At 42.9% G+C, this 20,917-nt stretch overlaps 1 protein-coding gene across 3 annotated transcripts; it reads left to right on the top strand.

Moving 5' to 3' along the window:
- Positions 1-104: 104 nt before the first annotated feature.
- rnf41 (ring finger protein 41) lies at positions 105-20,360 on the top strand. Of its 3 annotated transcripts, none has more exons than XM_053643483.1 (8): positions 105-1,063; positions 4,279-4,375; positions 7,646-7,739; positions 11,894-12,009; positions 14,388-14,659; positions 16,720-16,855; positions 17,094-17,197; positions 18,478-20,360. In XM_053643483.1, the coding sequence occupies exons 4-8, from the start codon at positions 11,920-11,922 to the stop codon at positions 18,830-18,832; spliced, it is 957 nt and encodes a 318-aa protein (XP_053499458.1). In that variant the 5' UTR covers positions 105-1,063; positions 4,279-4,375; positions 7,646-7,739; positions 11,894-11,919; the 3' UTR covers positions 18,833-20,360. The 3 variants fall into 3 exon arrangements, with proteins under 3 accessions (XP_053499458.1, XP_053499459.1, XP_053499460.1); XM_053643485.1 differs by lacking the exon at positions 105-1,063 and adding an exon at positions 1,245-2,739; XM_053643484.1 differs by lacking the exon at positions 4,279-4,375.
- Positions 20,361-20,917: the final 557 nt, after the last annotated feature.

Genomic DNA, 20,917 nt, shown 5'->3' with positions numbered 1-20,917 from the left:
GCACGGCGTTCCAGGGATAGACTCCGGACCTACCGCAACCCTGACCAGGATCAAACCCGTACCGGAGATAAATGAACTACACGGCGTGAACGAGCGCGTGATCGTATGTGTTTATGACGACCTGTGATAGACTGGAATCCTGTTCTGGGTGTATTCCTGACTCACACGCAGCATTCCCGGGATAGACTCCGGATGCACCGCAACCTTGACCGGGATAAAGCACTTACCGGAGATGAATGATTTACATGACGAGACCCAAAACGGTTGACCCGGGGCCAAAATAATGAAGGCGGGGGACACCCTGGACATCACACACACACATTCACACACTAGAGAAAATTTGGAAATGCCATTCAACCTACAGTACATGTCTTTGGACTGGGGGAGGAAACCGGAGTACCCGGAGGAAACCCCGGAAGCACGGGGAGGACGTGCAAGCTCCGTGCGCACAGGACGTAGACGGGATTTGAACCACCAACCACAGAGGTGCGAGACAAACGTGCTAACCACTATTATTATTATTATTATTATTATTATTATTATATTTGCAGCAGGCCTGTCTTATTCTATAATGCCTTTATAGCCTAAAAACAACTGAGATGTTTTATGAGAAGTCATTTAATTATTAGTCATTAATATTACTACAGTTTATTCTTCCTTTGGTGATTTATTTGGTTTAATTATTTAATGATATAGTTGCTGGTGTGATGCTTAATTTGCTCTGACATCTTACACCCCTACTACACTTTCCTTCTACTGTTCTCAAGGTCCTCTATGGTTCAATCCCAAATAGCTCCTGACTCCCTTATATAAGTGCACTACACTGGCTATTAAATCACGTTTTCTACGCACTACGTAGTGCAGGATGTAGCCAATAGGACGCGATGTGGGATGGATCCTGTGGGAGGGGCTTATAAGTGACACACGCATCGCTTTTTTAGCTAAGGAAGAGGAAGGTATAGTTTCAAAGACGCTGTAGAAAAATTGGGAAAAATCGCATTAAACTCGTCGACTCGAGGAAGGATACGGGTACTGGAACGGGTACTGGAACCGGTACTGAAAGGTACTGGTGAAATATTCGTGTTTTGTTTTTCCAAATAGCTAACGCGCGAGCTGGGAAGACGTCTGTTTTTTCCTCCCAGGATGGGATGCATTAGCTGGCTAGCTGACATTTCCCCCCCTATTTCGTTACTATGGAGATTGAAAAGCAGTCAATTTTTCAATCCGAACGGGTCATTGGCATTTTATTTCTATATAACCGAGCAACAATAAATCGGTTTCCTAGCCGTTCTAACATGATAGCACGTCGCGGAATTTCTGCTCACCCGTATTTCGACGAACCTCACTTCCTGTAATTTGATTGGGTAGCGAGTGACTCACGCTCCTCAGTCATCCAATTGTCTAAGCGTGACTCGAACAACTCGCCAATCATTGCCCAGGAGGCGGGATTTATAGGAGTACGGGTGGGGAAAAAAATAGAACGGCATCTGCTGACGCAAATGCACAAAACTAGCTACAGTCTGCAGGTTAAAACATGATACATTCTACTCCAGGCCATAAATAATGTTCTGATAGTTTCAAGTTTGGCTATTTCTCTCAACACAAACATCACCTTCCACTCAAAAATATATATATTTATATGATGTAGTCACTGTAGCTAGCTAGCGTGATTAAGTCACGTGATTAGCTAGTAGTAGTAGTAGTACATCGAGTTTTATAGATTTCTGTTGTTTATCAGTTGTTTTTTCTTTTTTTTCTTACCGATTTTAACTCCTGACACGGTTATTTATGATTAAATGTTCGCCCCTGTAGTTTTTACATGAATTCAGAGTTTAAATAATGGGTTTAAAACTAAAACACAACGACACTGAGTCACATTTCTGCGTTTTAAAGGTGCAATAGTCAATATTTTTCATTTCTTACTAGTACAAATAAAGTGGAAAATTATGTAGTAATGATCCTACTTAATAGTTTAAGTTACAACACATGTATTAGGTAGCAGGAAAAACCCCACTTTGGAAACCTCCCTTCCGGTCCGGAAGATATGTATGTTTGTGTTTTGATCCGCGTCTTGTTAATCATTTTATGGACACGCCCCCAATACACATTCACGTTCTCATAACTCACTAGGAGGAGAATGTTTTGCATGTTTATAAGAGTTGGAACTCTGCTTTCTCAAGCAATCGAATATCCGAGTGCACTCGGACGCCGTGTCGTGGTGGTTCTACTACAACCTCTGTAAGTTCTGGGGGCGGAGCTTTATACATGAGGGGAAATGGAGGTGGACTCGATGGCTGCGTCTGAAATCGCATGCTATGACAGTACGTACTGATCCGTATGTGTGCGTGTATTATGACGACAATCCCGGACATACATCTGCCATGTTGGTGTAGCCATGTTGGCGTAGTCATGTGACCTTCGACATCATCATAACGACAGAAATCTTAAACGAGTTAACGGTTTATTCGGGTATTGCTAAGCAAGTCCTGTTTAATCGAGGTTTAATACTTGAAAAGAGCTGATGCTGTGTAACATGTATGTTTGTTTGTTTGTTTGTTTTGTTTCTGAGCTCGTCCACACCAGTCCCGTTGCATTGTGGGATTGTTTGACTAGCGTCGTGTCCACCTTGCATGCTGCAAAATCTCCGGGAATTTCTCGCCAACTGTTTCTTGCATACTTAGAATTCCGACATACAACCCCTCCGGCGTACTGCTTTTCACCTATCATATACCGTAGTAGGTAAGTATGCAGTTTCGGATGCAGCCAAAGAGTAGTAAAAAAAAAAAAAAAAAAGAAGAAGAATAATTCAATTCTTATTCAGCTCCACTCGTTGAACCCCTACAGATGCAGACCTAGTTTTAGAAATCTTACCTAATGCACCTTTAACACACCTGAATCAGGTCAAAGATGATCTTTAATATGCATCTGATTAAGTCGAGTCAGGTGTGTTGGAGAAGGGAAAACACAAAAATATGCAGTGCAGGACTTAGGAAACGCTGGGGCGTTATACGAGAGATTAAAGGGCACCTGAATATCAAAATGAGTGTTTCGTAGCCTTTTTGGACATCTCGTAGTGTTACAGCATGTGTATGTATATATATGTGTGTGTGTGGGGTTTAACATTTCTTTTTTTTTTATTTATACATATAAATACACTGATCAGCCATAACATTAAAACCACTGACCGGTGACGTGAATAACATTGATTATGTCGTTACAGCGGCACCTGTAAAGGGTTGGGATATTATATTAGATAGGAAATGAACAGTCAGTTCTCAAAGTCAACGTGTTTGAAGCGGGAATGCGAGTGTAAGGATCTGAGCAACTTTGACAAGGGTTAAATTGTGATGGCTGGACAAGTGGGTCAGAGCATCTCCAGAACAGCAGGTCTTGTGGGGTGTTCCCGTTATACAGTGGTTAGTACCTACCAAAAGGGGTCCGAGGAAGGACAACCGGTGAACCGGCGACAGGGTGTTAAGGCTAGCCCGTCTGGTCCGATCCCACAGAACAGCCACTGTAGCACAAATTGCTTAAAAAGTCAATGCTCCATATGATAGAAAGGAGTCAGAACGCGCAGTGCATCACAGATTGCTGCATATGGAGCTGCAGACCGGTCAGAGTTCCCACGTAGACCCCTGTACACCGCTGAAAGCTCCTACAATGGGCACATGAGTGTCAGAATTGGACCGTGGAACAGTGTAAGAAGATGGTCTGGTCTGATGAATCATCTTCATCAGTCTGTGTCGTGAAAATCATGTAGTGTGCTTTTCAGTGTTACTCTCTATATGGAGTTTCACATGTTCTCCACGTGTCCGCGTGGGTTTCCTCTGGGTTTTCCGGTTTCCTCCCACCTATTCTGAATTGCCCCGTGTGAGTGTGTACGTACGCATCACGTCCTGTTATGGACTGACGACCCATCCAGGGTGGATTTACTCCCTCAGACCCCTGAAGGATTACTGTTTGTTTAGGCATCTTTCAGATTGGAATGTAGGCTCATGTATGCAGCCATGTCGATGTTAGAATGGCAAATTTATATTTAAAAAAAAAAAAAAAAAGCAAAACAAACGGCGCCCACAGAAACATTCTCGGAGAAATAACTTGTATTTTATTCGCGCGCTCATTTGTATATTGCAGACTTAAGTCTATTATTGTGATAATCAGTCCGTACAAAATGCTTGATTTTGCTGTGGTTTTTTTTTTTTTTTCAAAATTGATGCTCTTTGTTTTTTTCTTCTTGTGGACAACTATTTGAATCCGGCTCTGTGTTTTTGTTTTCAGCGTGCTGATGGTCTCGGAGAGAAAGGATAATTAATTTGTACAGCTCCGTCCTTCCAGACAGCCTGAGGTTGAGGATCAGTAATTTATCTCGAGAGAGGTAACAGCATGTACAGCTCCATGTTAGGACGGCTGTGATTGAGCATTTTGTGGATAGTTACGCCGCTTCGGTTTAGTTTGAGACTGATGGAGGGAGTACGGCAGGCTGCACCGAGCTTTAAGATGAAATGGCATTTAAATGTGTCGTGTAGAGAGCGGAGCAATCTGAGCACGCCTCGCTGAAATCAGGTCAGCCGCATCCATGTGGCACACGACCCCCCCCTCCACACGCGCACACACACGACCCCCCACTCCCACACACCTCAAACAGCCGGGAAGATCTACACACAAACCCTCGGATGCTTTAAGAGCTGAGGAATAATCACTGGACTGGTTTATAGCTGCTTTATATACGAGTGATCTCCTGTCAGAACTCAGCACTCGGTTCTACCGCAGTTCAGTACTGTTACAGGGAGCGGAGACTGTATCGTTCCCGGGTTATTTCTGTGGTTATGTCTATTATTCCACCTCTTAATAAATTCTGGCAGGGAGGAGAGGTGTGGGGGCGCGTTCTTTAAAACACAGCAAAGTTATTTTTGTAGTTACACATTCATTAACAAAAATGATGATGTTTGTATTTAAAATAATTACACACACACACCTGTCTGTCTGTGTACCTGTCTGTCTGTGTGCCTGTCTGTCTGTTTGCCTGTCTGTCTGTTTCTATCCCTCTGTCTGTCTCTGTGTCTATCCCTCTGTCTGTCTCTGTGTCTATCCCTCTGTCTGTCTCTGTGTCTATCCCTCTGTCTGTCTCTGTGTCTATCCCTCTGTCTGTCTGTCTGTTCCCTGTCTATCCATCTTTCTGTGTCTGTTGGTCTTGCTGTGTCTGTCTGTTCATCTGTCTGTCTATATATCTATTTGTCTATCTGTCTGTCTGTGTCTCTTTCTGGTTGTCTATCTGCCTATCTATCGATCGATCGATCAAGCTGTCTGTCTGACGATCTATTTGTCTATCTATTCAACTGTCCATCTTGCTATCTGTCTGTCTGTCTGTCTGTCTGTCTGTCTGTCTATCCATCAGTGGCTTCAGTTTGTATTTATTAAAATCATTTTTTAAATAAGATATCACGATGTTCACAATCTTCAGAAAAGTTAATTGTGCAAGTTTATCACAATATAGATATTATTATTATTATTATTATTATTATTATTATTATTATACTACTGTGTCTTCTCTGGAGCTGTTCGTATTCTGTAGGATGAGGAGAAGGGGTGTGTGTGAGAGGAGTGTCTGATTTTAGCAGGACTGGACAAGATCAGACCTTCTCCTCCTGTCTCTGTCAGAACTCCGAACATGCGAGTCTTCTTCGCATCACGGCCTCTTCTTCCTCGGATCTTGTTTACTCTCCGTCTCCAGCGATGAGAACCCATTAAGCTCGTTTCTCCTATAAGTGCTCTTTTATTTCATCCGCTATGCGTGAGTGATTGCAATCTATCTTGATGTCTAAATAGCAGAAATGGCTGCGTGTGAGGGAAATCATGACCACGGGGAAGTAAGATATTTATCACACGGGCACTCCTGTTCTTAATGAAGGTCTTAATCAGAAGAATTGCATTAGTCCTATGATGATGATGATGATAACAGGCTCGTGTTAATAAGGTCAGTAAAATGACGTAAAGCAGGTTCATGAGCTTTAAATGCTTTCTGATCATTGTGAATCGTATTTAAAGAAGGCGTCGGGTTTCAATACTAGTGATAAAAGACATTGTTTTGGATTGAGAGTTTAATAAAAATGCCCCAAAGACAATAATGCTGCGTTGTCTTGCCTTGGAAGTGGGAACTCAGGATTACATTGTCATCAAGCAAGAGGAACTCGGGGTTGAGGAGGCCGTCTTATTCGTTTCTTTCCTAGTTGGAGGCGTGACATTAAGTGTCAGGGTTTTTTTTAGTTGAATGCAGCATAAATTTGGAGGCGTTTTTTATTTCAATAAAGAAATAAAATTCAAGGCCTCGATGCTCACGTAAAGACCTTGTCTGGAACAGCACCCTCCTACCTCAACTCTGTTCTGAATGTTTACGTTCCCTCACGCAATCTGCCATCGGTTAACGACCGACGCTTAGTAGTACCTACTCAGCGTGGCTCAAGGTCCCTTTCCAAAACCTTCGCACTGACTGTCCCTCAGTGGTGGAATGAACTTCCAACCTCAATCCGGACCTCAGAGTCTGTCTCCATCTTCAGAAAACAGCTAAAGACCCACCTCTTCCGTGAGCACCTAACCAACCCATTTAAAAAAAAAAAAAACAAAACAAAAAAAAACAAACCACCTCTGGCTCTTACACCTCAACTTTGTGCACTTTGCTTCTGTAGAACTCAATTAACGGATCTTGTACGGTAGCACTACTTGTATTGTTCTTCGCTTGATATATATCGCTTTGCTTGTATTTTCTCATTTGTAAGTCGCTTTGGATAAAAGCGTGTGCTAAACGAATACATGTAAATAAAATAAATGTAAAAAGTGTAATTGAAATGGTCGTTTTAAATTTTTAAATAAGGTAATGAAATGTTGTTGTAGTAGTAGTAGTAGTAGTAGTAGTAGTAGTGGTAATAATAATAAGATGATGATGATGATTATGATGATGATGTTGGCCAATCTTCCAACTTCCGAAAAAGTGGAGCACGGATTTTATTTTTAAAAACATTTTGTAAATTGGAACACAACCATGAAGACACTAAATTCATTGCAAAAGCCATGAATTCACTTCTCCAGATGATTTTTTTTTTTTTTTTAAAAAGGTCTAACAGTGTTCATACAGAAAAATGCTTTAATAAAAACAATACAAAATAAAGTTTTAATAATAACAATAATACAAAATATAGTTTTCTCAGTGATGATGATAATAATAATAATAATGACAAAATAATAATAACGTTTTAGTAATAATACTACACAATTATATTTGGATAATTTGTAATAATTTGTAACGTTTGCTTGTTAAATATGTCGTATCTCATACAGCCGGCTCTGAGCTCACGCATAGTTAACGTAATGCTAACAGTAAATATCATTTAAAACTTTATTTATTTATTTATTTATTTATTTAATAGTGGTTTAGATTGTTAAAAAAAAAAACCCTAACCTGATTGAATGTGAAGTTGATTGACTTCAGGACGCCTTCAGAAGATTTGAACTGTCCCCAGCCCCGCCCCCAGTTGTCTTAATGCTCTATCTTGGAGAACATGTGGGGTTTTTGTTTGTTTGTTTGTTTGTTTGTAGTTTTTTTGTCTTTAACAGGGCTGTAATGGCAGTTTTGTGTTGTGTTTGTCCTCAGTGAGGCGTGATGAGGTTTTCGTAGGAGGAGGACACCCACTCCATCTGACCCCTGAGGAAGACTGAGCAGCAGGAAAACATGAGGCTCGCGTGAGGTAGGACTGTTTCTCCCCCTCGGCGTGGCAGGAGTTTGAGTCAGCCGTGTGGTCCGAGTGTTATTGTGTACACATTTTGAGGTGTGACTCATCTACCGCTGAAAGCCTCATCCTGTCCGTGCTTGTTTTATAGGACAAGCTGCAAATCCCACCCGACGTTACATATGTAAGCGTACGTTTTCACACGGAGCGGTGTGAAATTCCACACCAACATCGTTTCTATAGTAACGACTAATTCACACGGACTTGCGTGATGGATGATCATAAACCTAAGGTTAATGATAAGCTGATTTTAAATAAAAACAACAAACATCTACCTGTCGTTAGTTTGCAGTAAGGATCTGTTTAACATTTTATGGAAGGAGTCTCCAGTGTCGCCGCTTTGTAACGGTTTTCCGCCACGGGAAAGTCTTCGGGATCGTTCATTTAACAAATTCCAAATCGCACCACGTCCTTGTTATTTTCTTAAAACTGTATACGGGTGCATCTCGAAAAAATTCGAATATCGTGGAAATGTTAATATCCCCCCCCCATAGAATATGAATATCCATGTGTAATGGATATTCTAGATCCATTACACATGAAGTGAAGTATTTCAAGCCTTTTTTTTTTTTTTTTTTAATTTTCTTTAGAAATATTAGAATAAAATATTAGAATAAAGAATTTCTAATACAGAAATGTCTGGAGGAAGTGCGTACAGTACGTACGTATTTAAATCCGAGTTTAATGAAGTTGACCGCCGTTATTAAACTCTGATTTAAATACGTACATGCGTGTAAGTGGTTTTTACTCCTTACTTATTGGATTGGCGGAGTTTAGAAATGCAGCTCGGATTTTTTAAAAATCCGGATACGAACGTTTCCGATCGTTATTCGTTCATCTCGAGTAAACACTTCGTCATGGTCAGGGTTGCTACGATTTCCATCACTAAAGGAAAAGGTGGAGACGGGGTTGGAGAATGTACGTACGGGGTGGAGACTCCATGTGTCTACGTTTCCTCACGATTGTACGGAATGTCTTTGTGTGCTATGGTGTTATAATTTCCCTTCACTGGAACTAAGAGGCCCAAAGCGGTTCCGGCACGTGCACAAAGCGAGCTCCATGAAGACCCGGTTTACAAAGGTTGGAGTGGAATAACGCGAGTGTCCTGCACAGAGCCCATGACCTCAACCCCACTGAACGGCCGGCTTTTGGGATGAACTGGAACCTCATTAACGCTCTTATGGCTGAGCGAACACAAATCCCCACAGCCACGCTCCCAAATCTATCGGAAAGCCTTCCCAGAAGAGTGGAGGTTATTATAACGGCAAAATGGGGACTAAATCTTGAACGGGATGTTCAACAAGCACATATCGGTGTGATGGTCAGGTGTTTTGGCCTTACAGTGTGTACGTGTACAGCATCACCGCGTGGTACAGCTTGGACTTGGAGTGTTATGACATGACATTTTCTCTAATTTCAAGTTTCTTGTAATCAGGACGAATCTAATGCCAGGGCGAGGCGGAATGTGGCTGGATGCTATGCCAGCGGTGTGTCGTTTTTTTGCAATGCTAAGCGAGCTAATACAACACGTGTCTTCTGGGAATCCCATAATTCAATAAAAGCCTGTTCGGTTGAATGAGCAGCGCACTGGTGATCTGATCCTCGGCATGCTGCTGATGGTGTCATATTTCCGACGTCTGTGATGATTCGATGAGAAAACGAACACGATCCCGGTCGTTTAGATTCCTTTCTATTAAGCCGTGCAGTTGTAAAAGCTTCTGGCCGCGTGCCAGTTCACATGCTCGTTTCGCGCTGATGTCACTGCTTCATACAGAGAACGGCTGGATTAGACCTGGCTGAACACGCAGACGCGGAGCTATTTGAATAGTCTAAAACAAAAGCCGCCAGAATTTCCGGATGGACGAGGTGCTGGATGATTTCTCACACAGTACAACTTCGATTTTTTGCGCGCTACTCTGCGTTTACGTTTTCTAGCGTCTCGATTTGTCTTGTCGGAGGAGAGCAGAGCTGGCATCGTGCAGTTTAATAAGTGCTCCTGAGCGAAATTCTGGGAGAAAACATGAGCTAAATTTGGGAAATAATGACACGGTGTATTCCATTTGCATTATTCATGCTCGGGTGTTTTGTTTGGCAGGTGGGATTTACAGGTGAGTCAGAAACGAAACTGATGGTGAAAGGAGTGGAGGAAGAACAGAAAGAACCACAAACACACATGAGGGTTGGAGTGAGCCCTACACATCTATCCATCCATCTGTTTATACATTCATCTTGCCATTTATCTGTCCATCCTTTCATCCGTCCGTATATCTATCCAGCCACCCATTAGCCTGTCTATCTATCTACCCATCTGTCTGTCTATCCAACCATTAGTCCATCCATTTTATCCATTTACCCACGTCTTAATCTTCGCAATCATCTATCCATTTATCCATCCATCCATCCACCCGTTCATTAAAAAGGTTTAAAATGTCGGAAGCTCCTCTGTGATTAAACATGTTTCATTTTCCATTTTTGGTATTTTCTCCCTAATTCGGCCTTGGCTAATTTCCACCCACCAACCAGCTCTCCCCTAACGTACTACACGTACCGACCGGGGACGACAGCTAGCACGTCCTAGCACGTGCACTCTGAGGAAAGCGCTATCGGCCCTCTTCTACATACACCCACGATGGGCTAGTGTAGGCCAGAAGCATATCTCCCTGCAGTTCTCGCCTGGTTTCCCAGTGACGCTAAGCAGGGTTGAGCCTGGCCAGTACCTGGATGGGAGGCCTCCTGGGGGAAAATTAAGCGTGCTGCTGGAAGTGGTTTTAGTGAGGCCAGCAGGTGGCGCTCACCCTGTGGTCTGTGTAAGTCCTAATGCCCTGGTATAGTGACGGGGACACTATACTGTAAAAACAGCACCGTCTTTCAGACGAGACGTTAAACTGAGGTCCTGACTCTCTTAAAAATCATAAAAAAAAATCCCAGGACACGTCTTATAAAGAGTAAGGGTATAACCTCAGAGTCCTGGTGAAATTCCATCATGGCCCCCTAATAACCTCCATCACTCTCTCTCCACTAATAGCTGGTGTGTGGTGGGCGTTCTGGCGCAAAATGGCTGCCGTCGCAACATCCAGGTGGATGCTACACACTAGTGGTGGTTGAAGAGACCCCCCCCCCCCAATACTATGTAATGTGCTAGAAAAGTGCTATATAAATGTAACTAACTAACTGGTGTCACCGTGATGGACAGGGGAGAAAGAGTAACACCATCCTTCCCACCCAGAGAGCACGGCTCTGTGGCATTGTCCGAATTCAAACTCGTGATCTGCGAACGATAGGCGAACTGATTCTGTTGCTCCACTCGGGAATCAGCTGCAACACTTTTTAAAAGGGACTTCGTTACACCAGTCTCATGGCCACGTTTCATTAAATTCCGTGTTAAACAGTCATGGATACACCCAAGTGAGGCAGTGAGAGTGACAATTGCTAACGAGGAGAGTGTGTCATTTACGATCGGCTTTTAAGAAGATTCTTTCCTGCACCGGATTTCTGCAAATGCGTTAAAGAAACTAATTTCAGCTTCTTCACCGATATAGACAGCTTCTGAAATATAATCTGCACCATGCCACTTACGCTGGCGCTGCCTTATTGAGTACTGCAGTGTGCAGAACAATGGTCCCACATCAGTAGTGCAGAACATCCGTAATCTCATACTCAGCAGCTCTAGTTTACACACACACACACACACACACACACACACACACACCACTGTATCCCAGGCAGTGTGACTCCAGAGCAGGGTCTTGAATAGGAACAGACAAAAGGTCACCTTTTATACCGGAGCTGTGATCACGTTACCCATGTGTATACGAGGCCACTGGAGTGATTCTGCCACCTCACAATGCCACCCGTGTGGCATTTCTGAAAGGTCTGCATCAGATATGCTAATGAAGCTTCAGCTGGAGTTTTCATAACAACGGGCAGGCTCATAATCGTGTTGCTCTGTACACACACTCTGTACACATTTGTTTATTGATGCACATTTCCACTTATCACGCGTGATGCGAGGTTTTTTTAAACCCACACAACGGAAAGGACCATGTACATGCTTTTGTATAAGGCTTTCTTTTTAGCTCACCCCTCACGTGACTTCTTTGTTGTCATTACAGGTATGAGAGAGCTCCAGTAATGTGCCATGGGGTACGACGTCACCAGGTTCCAGGGGGAAGTAGATGAGGATCTGCTCTGTCCCATTTGCAGCGGAGTGCTGGAGGAGCCAGTGCAGGTTGGTACCTCGTCCTGTAGAGACACACACACACACACCGTGTGAAATCGTTTTAAATAATCTCAAACTATCCCAAAAAAAAAAAAAAGTGTTTTTTTTTTTTTTAAAAATAAAATGATCAAGAGAATGTTGAAGATGGGCCAGGAACTAGCTCTAGCTCATGAATGGGACTTCAGTATCCGAGGCTCAGTTTGCACTGTCAGGTTCTTAAGCATCGTAGTTATTATATTTAGCCCAAACCATCAGAAATACACTGGAGCAGTTACAGTTTTGTTTCCACAAACCGGAGCTGATATCTAACAGTAACATTGCTATCCTTTTCTATTAAACAAATGGACGGGTGGAAGCATAAATGGATGGGTGGAGGGATAAATGGATGGATGGATGCACGGGTGGAGGAATAAAAGGACGCGTGGAGGGATGGATGGATGGATGGATGGATGCACGGGTGGAGGAATAAAAGGACGGGTGGAGGGATAAATGGACGGGTAGAGGGATAAATTAACGGGTGGAGGGATAAATGGATAGGAGGAGGGCTAAATGCATGGGTGGAGGGATAAAGGGATAGGAGGGGGGCTAAATGCATGGGTGGAGGGATAAAGGGATAGGAGGGGGGCTAAATGCATGGGTGGAGGGATAAATGGATAGGAGGAGGGCTAAATGCATGGGTGGAGGGATAAATGGATAGGAGGAGGGCTAAATGCACGGGTGGATGGATAAATGGATAGGAGGGGGGATAAATTAACGGGTGGAGGGATAAATGGATAGGAGGAGGGCTAAATGCATGGGTGGAGGGATAAATGGATAGGAGGGGGGATAAAAGGATAGGAGGGGGGCTAAATGCACGGGTGGAGGGATAAATGGATAGGAGGAGGGCTAAATGCATGGGTGGAGGGATAAATGGATAGGAGGGGGGATAAAGGGATAGGAGGGGGGCTAAATGCACGGGTGGAGGGATAAATGGATAGGAGGGGGGCTAAATGCACGGGTGGAGGGATAAATGGATAGGAGGAGGGCTAAATGCACGGGTGGAGGGATAAATGGATAGGAGGGGGGCTAAATGCATGGGTGGAGGGATAAATGGATAGGAGGGGGGCTAAATGAACGGGTGGATGGATAAATGGATAGGAGGGGGGCTAAATGGATAGGAGGAGGGCTAAATGGATGGGTGGAGGGATAAATGGATAGGAGGGGGGCTAAATGCACGGGTGGAGGGATAAATGGATAGGAGGGGGGCTAAATGCATGGGTGGATGGATAAATGGATAGGAGGGGGGCTAAATGCATGGGTGGAGGGATAAATGGATAGGAGGGGGGCTAAATGCATGGGTGGAGGGATAAATGGATAGGAGGAGGGCTAAATGCATGGGTGGAGGGATAAAGGGATAGGAGGGGGGCTAAATGCACGGGTGGAGGGATAAATGGATAGGAGGAGGGCTAAATGCACGGGTGGATGGATAAATGGATAGGAGGGGGGATAAATGCATGGGTGGAGGGATAAATGGATAGGAGGGGGGATAAATGGATAGGGGGGCTAAATGGAATGTTAAGTTTGTAAATTAATAGATTGATAAATGGATTGATTTCTGGATGGATAGGTGGTTAGATGGATAAATGGACTAATGGATGGCTGGATAAATAAATGGATGGATAAATGGACAAAAGGGTGGCTGTATGGGTGGGTGGGTGGATAAGTGGATGGATAGATGGGTAAATGGATAAATCAACAAATGGGTGGGAGCATAAACGGATGGACGATTAAATGGATAAAAAAACATGTATGGATGGATGGGTAGATAAATGGATAGACGGATACGTGGGTCAACGGATAACTGTATGGATAGATGGACAAATTGATGGATGGATGGATAAATAAAGGGACGGATAAATGAATACACGAGAACAGATTACATCACCCTGCCTGCCGCCTCCATGTTTAAGTTTGTTTACAGCTGGGTTGTCATAGTAACCTGTTTTTCATGTTGGTTTCCTAATTTTTCTCTCCCTGACCTCCTCCTCGCCCCCACGGGGCAGATTTCTAAAGTTCCACATGGATGTAAACACGATTCATAAACCTCTTCAGTCTAAACATGGCTCAAAAACCACAAACCCCAGAGGTCCACGGTCCGATCACATCCTCTCCCCACCCACGTGGGGTCACGTTATTACTGATTTTATCGATTAGTTGTTGCAGCTCTAGCACAGACCCTGCACCAGTAGAGACTCCTAATTTGAGCCTACGAGTAATGTATTGTGATGTAAAACTGTATCGTTTGGACCACTGCAGTGTGTAGCTGCACTCCGATTACGTTGAATCCTGATCTCTCTCTCTCTGTGTGTGTGTGTGTGTGTGTGTGTGTGTGTGTGTGTGTGTGTCAGGCCCCACACTGTGAGCATGCCTTCTGTAACGCCTGCATCACGCAGTGGTTTGCGCAGCAGCAGATCTGCCCGGTGGACCGCACCGTGGTGACGCTGGCACACCTGCGGCCGGTGCCACGCATCATGCGCAACATGCTGTCCAAGCTGCAGATCTCCTGCGACAACGCCGGCTTCGGCTGCACTGCGACACTGCGCCTCGACCAGCTCCAGTCTCACCTCAAAGACTGCGAGCACAACCCCAAACGACCCGTCGTCTGCGAGGAGGGCTGCGGGTCAGTGAGCAGGCAATCCATCAACACACACAAACACACACACACACACACACACACACGCGTGCTTCCCCTCTGTTTATTCTGCACTCTGAGTACTTTAGGAAATTAAAGGGCTGAAAATGGGATTTAAATCTTTAATTACGTTGTGGTTTTCTGCAGGGACCGTCCAAAAGTCAGAGGCTGAGAAATGTCCTGTTTGTAATACTAATAAAATAAACTAATAATAATAATAATAATAATAATAATAATAATAGATTTAAAAATCTGTAATTGATAAAAAAAATTTTAAGCACATTTTCGTTTAAAGCAGTTGTTAAGAGAAAAATAAACAGATAGTAGAATAAATGTATTTTTAATGTAATTTAAATTTGAAATGCTTTAATTTATGAATTTAATTTATTCGGCATAAGTGTTTTTTTTTTTTATTTTTATTATTATTATTATTTTTTTTTTTACCTATTTCATTGTACCACTCATTATTATTATTATTATTATTATTATTATTATTACTCATTCTTATTTTTCTATTCCTATTTTTTGGGGGTATTTTTAAATATATTTTTCTATTCCTATTTCGTGTTTATTTTCTTGCCTGGTGTGTGTAATTGAGCTGCCGTAACGAGGGAATTTCCTCAGTGTGGGCTTATCTTAGCTTAGCTTATATGGACAGATGAAATAAACACATCATTTTACTGAACCGAATAGTTTCTTTGCGCTGGCGTAACCTGCGTTCCTTCACATCTTTATTTAGTGACAATAATCGAATGTTCGTTGATTTTTAAATGCTAAATAAGCACACTCGCGCTCGACAAACCTAAACACTCGCCGCAGTACGCGGTCCATGCTATCGCAGGTTCGCCGGTTTTGCCCGCGCAGCCGAACGAAACCGATCGAGTCCGCCGTCTCGGCGTGTTTAGGAAGCGGAAACCGGAAAAGCGTCCGAGTTCACCGTGATCAGACGGTTAAAACGTCAGCGCCTGATTTAGCTAAGCTCAAAAATGCCACAGACAAAAACGTTTTTAATGAATGAAACCAGGCAATAATGAATGACTTTAAAAAAAGGATTAAAACGCTACTTTGCAGTTTATCAGCCGCGGGTTGGTTTGTTTGTTTGTTTGTTTGTTTGTTTTTTGTCTTAACGTCACGGCTGAGAGAAAATGAGAAGCTTGGTGAAAGAGTGACCGTTTATAACTGCTGTAACATACAGTCGAGGTCGTATGTTTACATGAGACTTGCAGAAATGTTGATCATTTATAAAAGGAAAAATAATAATAATAATAATAATAATAATAATAATAAGAGGGAAAAATTGTTTGTTTGTTTATTTAGTTCTGCCCTGAATAAGCTATTTCACACATGTATAATCCACAAGACACAATAATAACTGAATTTACACAAATGAACCGGATCAAAAGTTTACACACCCTCGATTCTTAATCCCGTGTTGATCGACGACTGTCGATGTTATGCTTAGTGATGGTTGTTCATGAGTCCCTTGTTTGTCCTGAGCAGTTAAACTGCGCACTGTTTATCACTTATTATTTTGTCTTCTGAGAAACATCTTAACTAGCTTATTTTTTTTTATTTTATTTTATTTTTTTTTTTTACATGTAAATAGCTTTTTCAGGGCTGTACTAAATAAAAACATGTGCAATAAAAAAAATTCAATTTTTATGATCCCTCCATCATTATTATTATTATTATTATTATTATTTTATTGTTATTAACATTTTACAGATTCTGCAAGGCGTAGATAAACTTGTGACCTCAACTGTAAGTGATGAGCAGAGCTACAGTCGGTTGTTTCACAGACGTTCCACTGCATTTAAACGTAACTACAGATGGATAAAAAGTATGTGCCGTTCGTTTTGGATCATTGGGAAATGAATGTGAACGTTATTAGAAAATAATCCGCTTTAGGGTGGAAACAGGGCCACATCATACCACCCATTCCATTACTGATTATTTTCCCATATCCCCCCCCCCCAAGAATTCTATTGCATACTTAAATAGACATTGTTGTTGTTGTTGTTGTTGTTTCCTCTGCCTGTGTTGTCTAGGTTGGAGATGCCCAAAGATGAGGTTCCGAACCACAACTGCATCAAACACTTGCGCAGTGTCGTGCAGCAGCAGCAGACCAAGATCGCAGACTTGGAGAAAACCGCAGCTGAGCACAAACACCAGCTGGCGGAGCAGGTTAGACCTAAACGCTGACGCTGCTGTTATTTATTGTCCCCAAACCATAGGGGCAAACCCCTGAAGGCCCTGTTATCTCTATCTGTCCGCTCTCGCTCTCTCTCTCTCTTACACACACATACACACACGATAGGCTCATCAAAATGCATGCCAGTGTTCTACACTACACCACAGTAGTGTCATGTCCCTGACCCCGGCTGTGGTGAAAACACTCCGCTGTTTGTTTTGTTTGGCGCAGAAACGGGACATCCAGCTCCTTAAAGCGTACATGAGAGCGATCCGAAGCGCAAACCCCAACCTGCAGAATCTGGAGGAGAGCATCGAGTACAACGAGATCCTGGAGTGAGTGTGTTATTTCTGTTCTCTCCTTCTCAGTCCTGAACTCCGTCTCGCTGCCACTGCTTACAGAAATACAGCCGTGTCCTGGACCGCTCTTCAAGACGTTCTAGATAAGGCAGAAATGCAGCTAGTTTCTGCGTCAACAACGCCTCAGGTTCAACTCTACAATAGTTTCAGTACATAACGAACCGTTTTGCACGTTTATATTTTTCGGATTGGGGGAGGGGGGTGTGTGTGTGTGTGTGTGTGTGTGTGTGTGTGGAATGTTGTATTGTTAATATGGGTGTAACGATTTGGCTCAGTGTATAGATTTAAAAGGCTGCGAATGAAACGAATTCATAAACGGATCGCTATCGATCGCGAACTGGTGTATCAATCGACTCGTTACCTCGCGAATCAAAAGAATCGTTGCAGTATGAATCATAATAGAATAATATTGTTGCAGATTCTGTGGGATCACCATTGACCTTATGAAACGAATCGTAACGTATCGGCTTCAGCGGTGACGTGAATCGAAACTGGATCGTATCGTGTAGAAAAGGTTTACGCCCCTAATAATTATAGTAGTATAACTCCCAAGCGACTCGTCAGGATGGAAATGTTTCATCAGGGGATGAAGGTGGTCTCTCCAAGGGACTTTGTATCGACGTGCAGTGACTCTTCTCACTAAGGCAAGGGTGTCGGATATATGGCTAAATTAAACCGTAATTGAATTGAAATCCTGGGGAGGAAAAGCTCGTGTTATTCCACAAGGGGGCGACATAGAGCAGTGAACTCGGCTACTGGTAAAATGCCCTAATGATAAACAATTGTTCATTAGTAAGCGAAATATTTGACTCTGTAACCATTTTTATTTACAGTAGAACTAATGTAGGTGTTTTACCGCAACATGAATGAAAACTTGTGCAAACGTAGCATTTTAATGCTTATTTGTAAACAGTTTTTCACAATATATATATAGAATTTTTTCCCTGCTACTTCAAGATCATGGATTATAATCCCAATATATAATCCCATTTAAGTCCGTTTCAGTTCCAGGTCGTGACGTGGCAAATTTTAGAGACGATGTGTTGTAGTGTTGTTGACGGAGTGTAGTGAATGTGACCTGTTGCCTAAAATGAAGCGGTCTAAGGGGATAAATGGAGCTGGACCATGCCATAAAAATAAAACCTGGGGTTTTTTGTTTTGTTTAGTTTTGTTTTTTTTTTTTCCTTTAATTGGTCACACAACTGTATAAGTAAATTGCAGGTTTTTAATTAAGTGTGTAATTATTTCCTGTCCAGGTGGGTGAACTCGCTGCAGCCCGCTCGCGTGACGCGCTGGGGAGGCATGATCTCGACGCCCGACGCCGTCCTGCAGGCCGTCATCAAGCGCTCGCTCATCGACAGCGGGTGTCCTCTCTCCATCGTCAACGAGCTCATCGAGAACGCCCACGAGCGCAACTGGCCTCAGGGCCTGGCCACGCTAGAGACGCGCCAAATGAACCGGCGCTACTACGAGAACTACGTGGCCAAACGCATCCCGGGCAAACAGGCCGTGGTGGTGATGGCGTGCGAGAACCAGCACATGGGCGAGGACATGATCCTGGAGCCGGGATTAGTCATGATCTTCGCTCACGGAGTGGAGGAAATCTTATAGTCGGGACCGGACGACCTTTTTCTTTTGGGGGGAGGGTGGGGAGGTTAGGGATGGTGGAAGAATCAACGCTCGAGTTTTTAGATCTTTACCTCATAAATGACACGTACCAACAGGGGTGGAAACGACGTATGAAGGAGCAGAATGAACTGCGTTTGTGCTGAGGATGAAAACCTCCAGCCACCCTGTTGCCTTAAAAAGCAGACCCTTGGATAAAAAAAAAACACCACCACCACCACACCCTGAAATGTAAACCACGAAGAAATGCTGGAGCTTTCTATTTAATCACCACTGACTGACTGAATGAATCGAAGTCTCTTTACCACTTTGTTGTTTAACGCCGTTTCACACCGCTCGCGTCCGCTTCCCATCCTGTAATATAAATGCGTTCGTTGTAAATACGGAAGATTTATGGAAGAAATATAAACATATACGCTATCTATTCTTGGTATCGTAGAATAGCTAAGAGGATTTTTTTTTTTTTTTTTGAGGATTAACGCGCCAGTACGGAGGCTTGTAAAGATCGACTCGGATCGGGATTAGCTCGTACGTTTTATATATCTATATACACACACGTTATATACACGAAGCATCTTAAACGTATATAATGAGGATATTTAGTGCGCGTCATGTCTGTGATTTCCGTGCTCGCTTCAGCTGCATCGGCCGACCCCCGAGTAAGGCTGCGAGTCAGGAAATGAAGCCTGTACAGCACAGAGCTCGGAAAGAAGGAAGGAACATAATATCTTTGACATCTGCTAAAACTGCTGGCACTTAAGCGAGAGGAACGAGCGGGGGGAGAAACCCGAGAGCTCCGCGTGGGCTGTAATTGTTCGCTGCCTCTGAACTTGACCACAGTTTCAGCTTCTCGGTTGTGGGTTTTGATTGATTTTCTAGTTAAGTACGGTTTAAAGCCCTGCGTCGGGTCTTGTTTTTCCGCTTTCCCCGTGCTAATTTATTCCCGATCCTCGCAGGCTTTTCGAAGGCGTCCAGCTCGCTAGCGTTTCCTTCCACCCAAAGATTTCTATCGAGGAGGGGGGGGGAGAAATAACCTCGCGTTACCGATTAATCGAGGAGCCGTGCGATCGAAACCGAGGACGCGACGATCATCGGCATGACTGAAATAATCCAGGGTCTCGCGCAGAGAAGATAATGATCTGCTTCATCGTTTTTAACCCTGAAAACGGATCACGTTCTGCCACACGCCCACGCTTGACGCGTCAAATCCAGCCACTCGTCCGTCTTTCTTTGCCTCGATGCCACTTGGTGTTTTTACTTCTTTATATTTCGTGTAATTGATCACACTGTTTAGAAATAGTGACAAATTTTGAGAATTTATTTTTGCTTATTATTATTATTATTAATTTTTTTTTGTCTTGGTATTCTTTCTGTACATATCTGATTTTAAACGAAACTCTGGTGTAACTCTTTCTTTTTCTTCACGCCACCAAAGTGTTGTGAGTTTTGCTCATTGTGCTTTTTGTTTTTGTCTTTGTTCTGCAAAGAAAACATGAACTCTCTCATATCCCGATGGTGTATGTCGTCTCGTTCATTCTCATTTAGACCCGAACGTCACGTGCGCCTTTCACAGAGAGTCCAAACGACCGCGTCGGAGAATTGTTATGCGGCGTTAATCACGGATGAAGTTGAACACGGCGGCATGTCGGCGTACTTCGTTCGACGCTTCCGCGTAGAGCACTGCGTAAAAGTCGTAGGAAAATACACGGTGAAGAAAAGATCTGAAGCGAAGAACTTGAAATGAAATATTTCTGTAAGAAACTGCTAAATCTGATCAGTATTTAATCTCGCCACCCTTTGCTTTTAAAATGGCATTTAAATTTTTTTCTTTTTTTTTTAAATAAAGAAATCAACTTGTTTATAAAAAAAAAAAAAAATCAAATGAGCAAATAAACGAAGCAAATTTTGCTAATCTTTCACAATTCTTCGACACACTTTGTGTCTCAGTAATAAACTTTATTAACACAGGACACATTACAAATTTCAGACAGTGAACTGTAGTAATAAAGAAATATATAAATAAAACGAGGGCAGAAAATAGAGGAAAGAAATGTAACGGAAATTTTGAAA

This window comes from Ictalurus furcatus, chromosome 15 (genome assembly GCF_023375685.1).
Source record: "Ictalurus furcatus strain D&B chromosome 15, Billie_1.0, whole genome shotgun sequence".
NCBI lineage: Eukaryota > Metazoa > Chordata > Actinopteri > Siluriformes > Ictaluridae > Ictalurus > Ictalurus furcatus.
Note: the sequence above shows the minus strand (reverse complement) of the source record. Positions and strands in the feature narration are given on the sequence as shown.

Coding starts and splice junctions, on each gene's coding strand:
- rnf41 (XM_053643484.1), top strand. CDS start 11,920: ATGGGGTACGACGTCACCAGGTTCCAGGGGGAAGTAGATGAGGATCTG. Junction 12,010..14,387: donor TGCTGGAGGAGCCAGTGCAG/GTTGGTACCTCG, acceptor TGTGTGTGTCAG/GCCCCACACTGTGAGCATGC. Junction 14,660..16,719: donor GTCTGCGAGGAGGGCTGCGG/GTCAGTGAGCAG, acceptor TGTGTTGTCTAG/GTTGGAGATGCCCAAAGATG.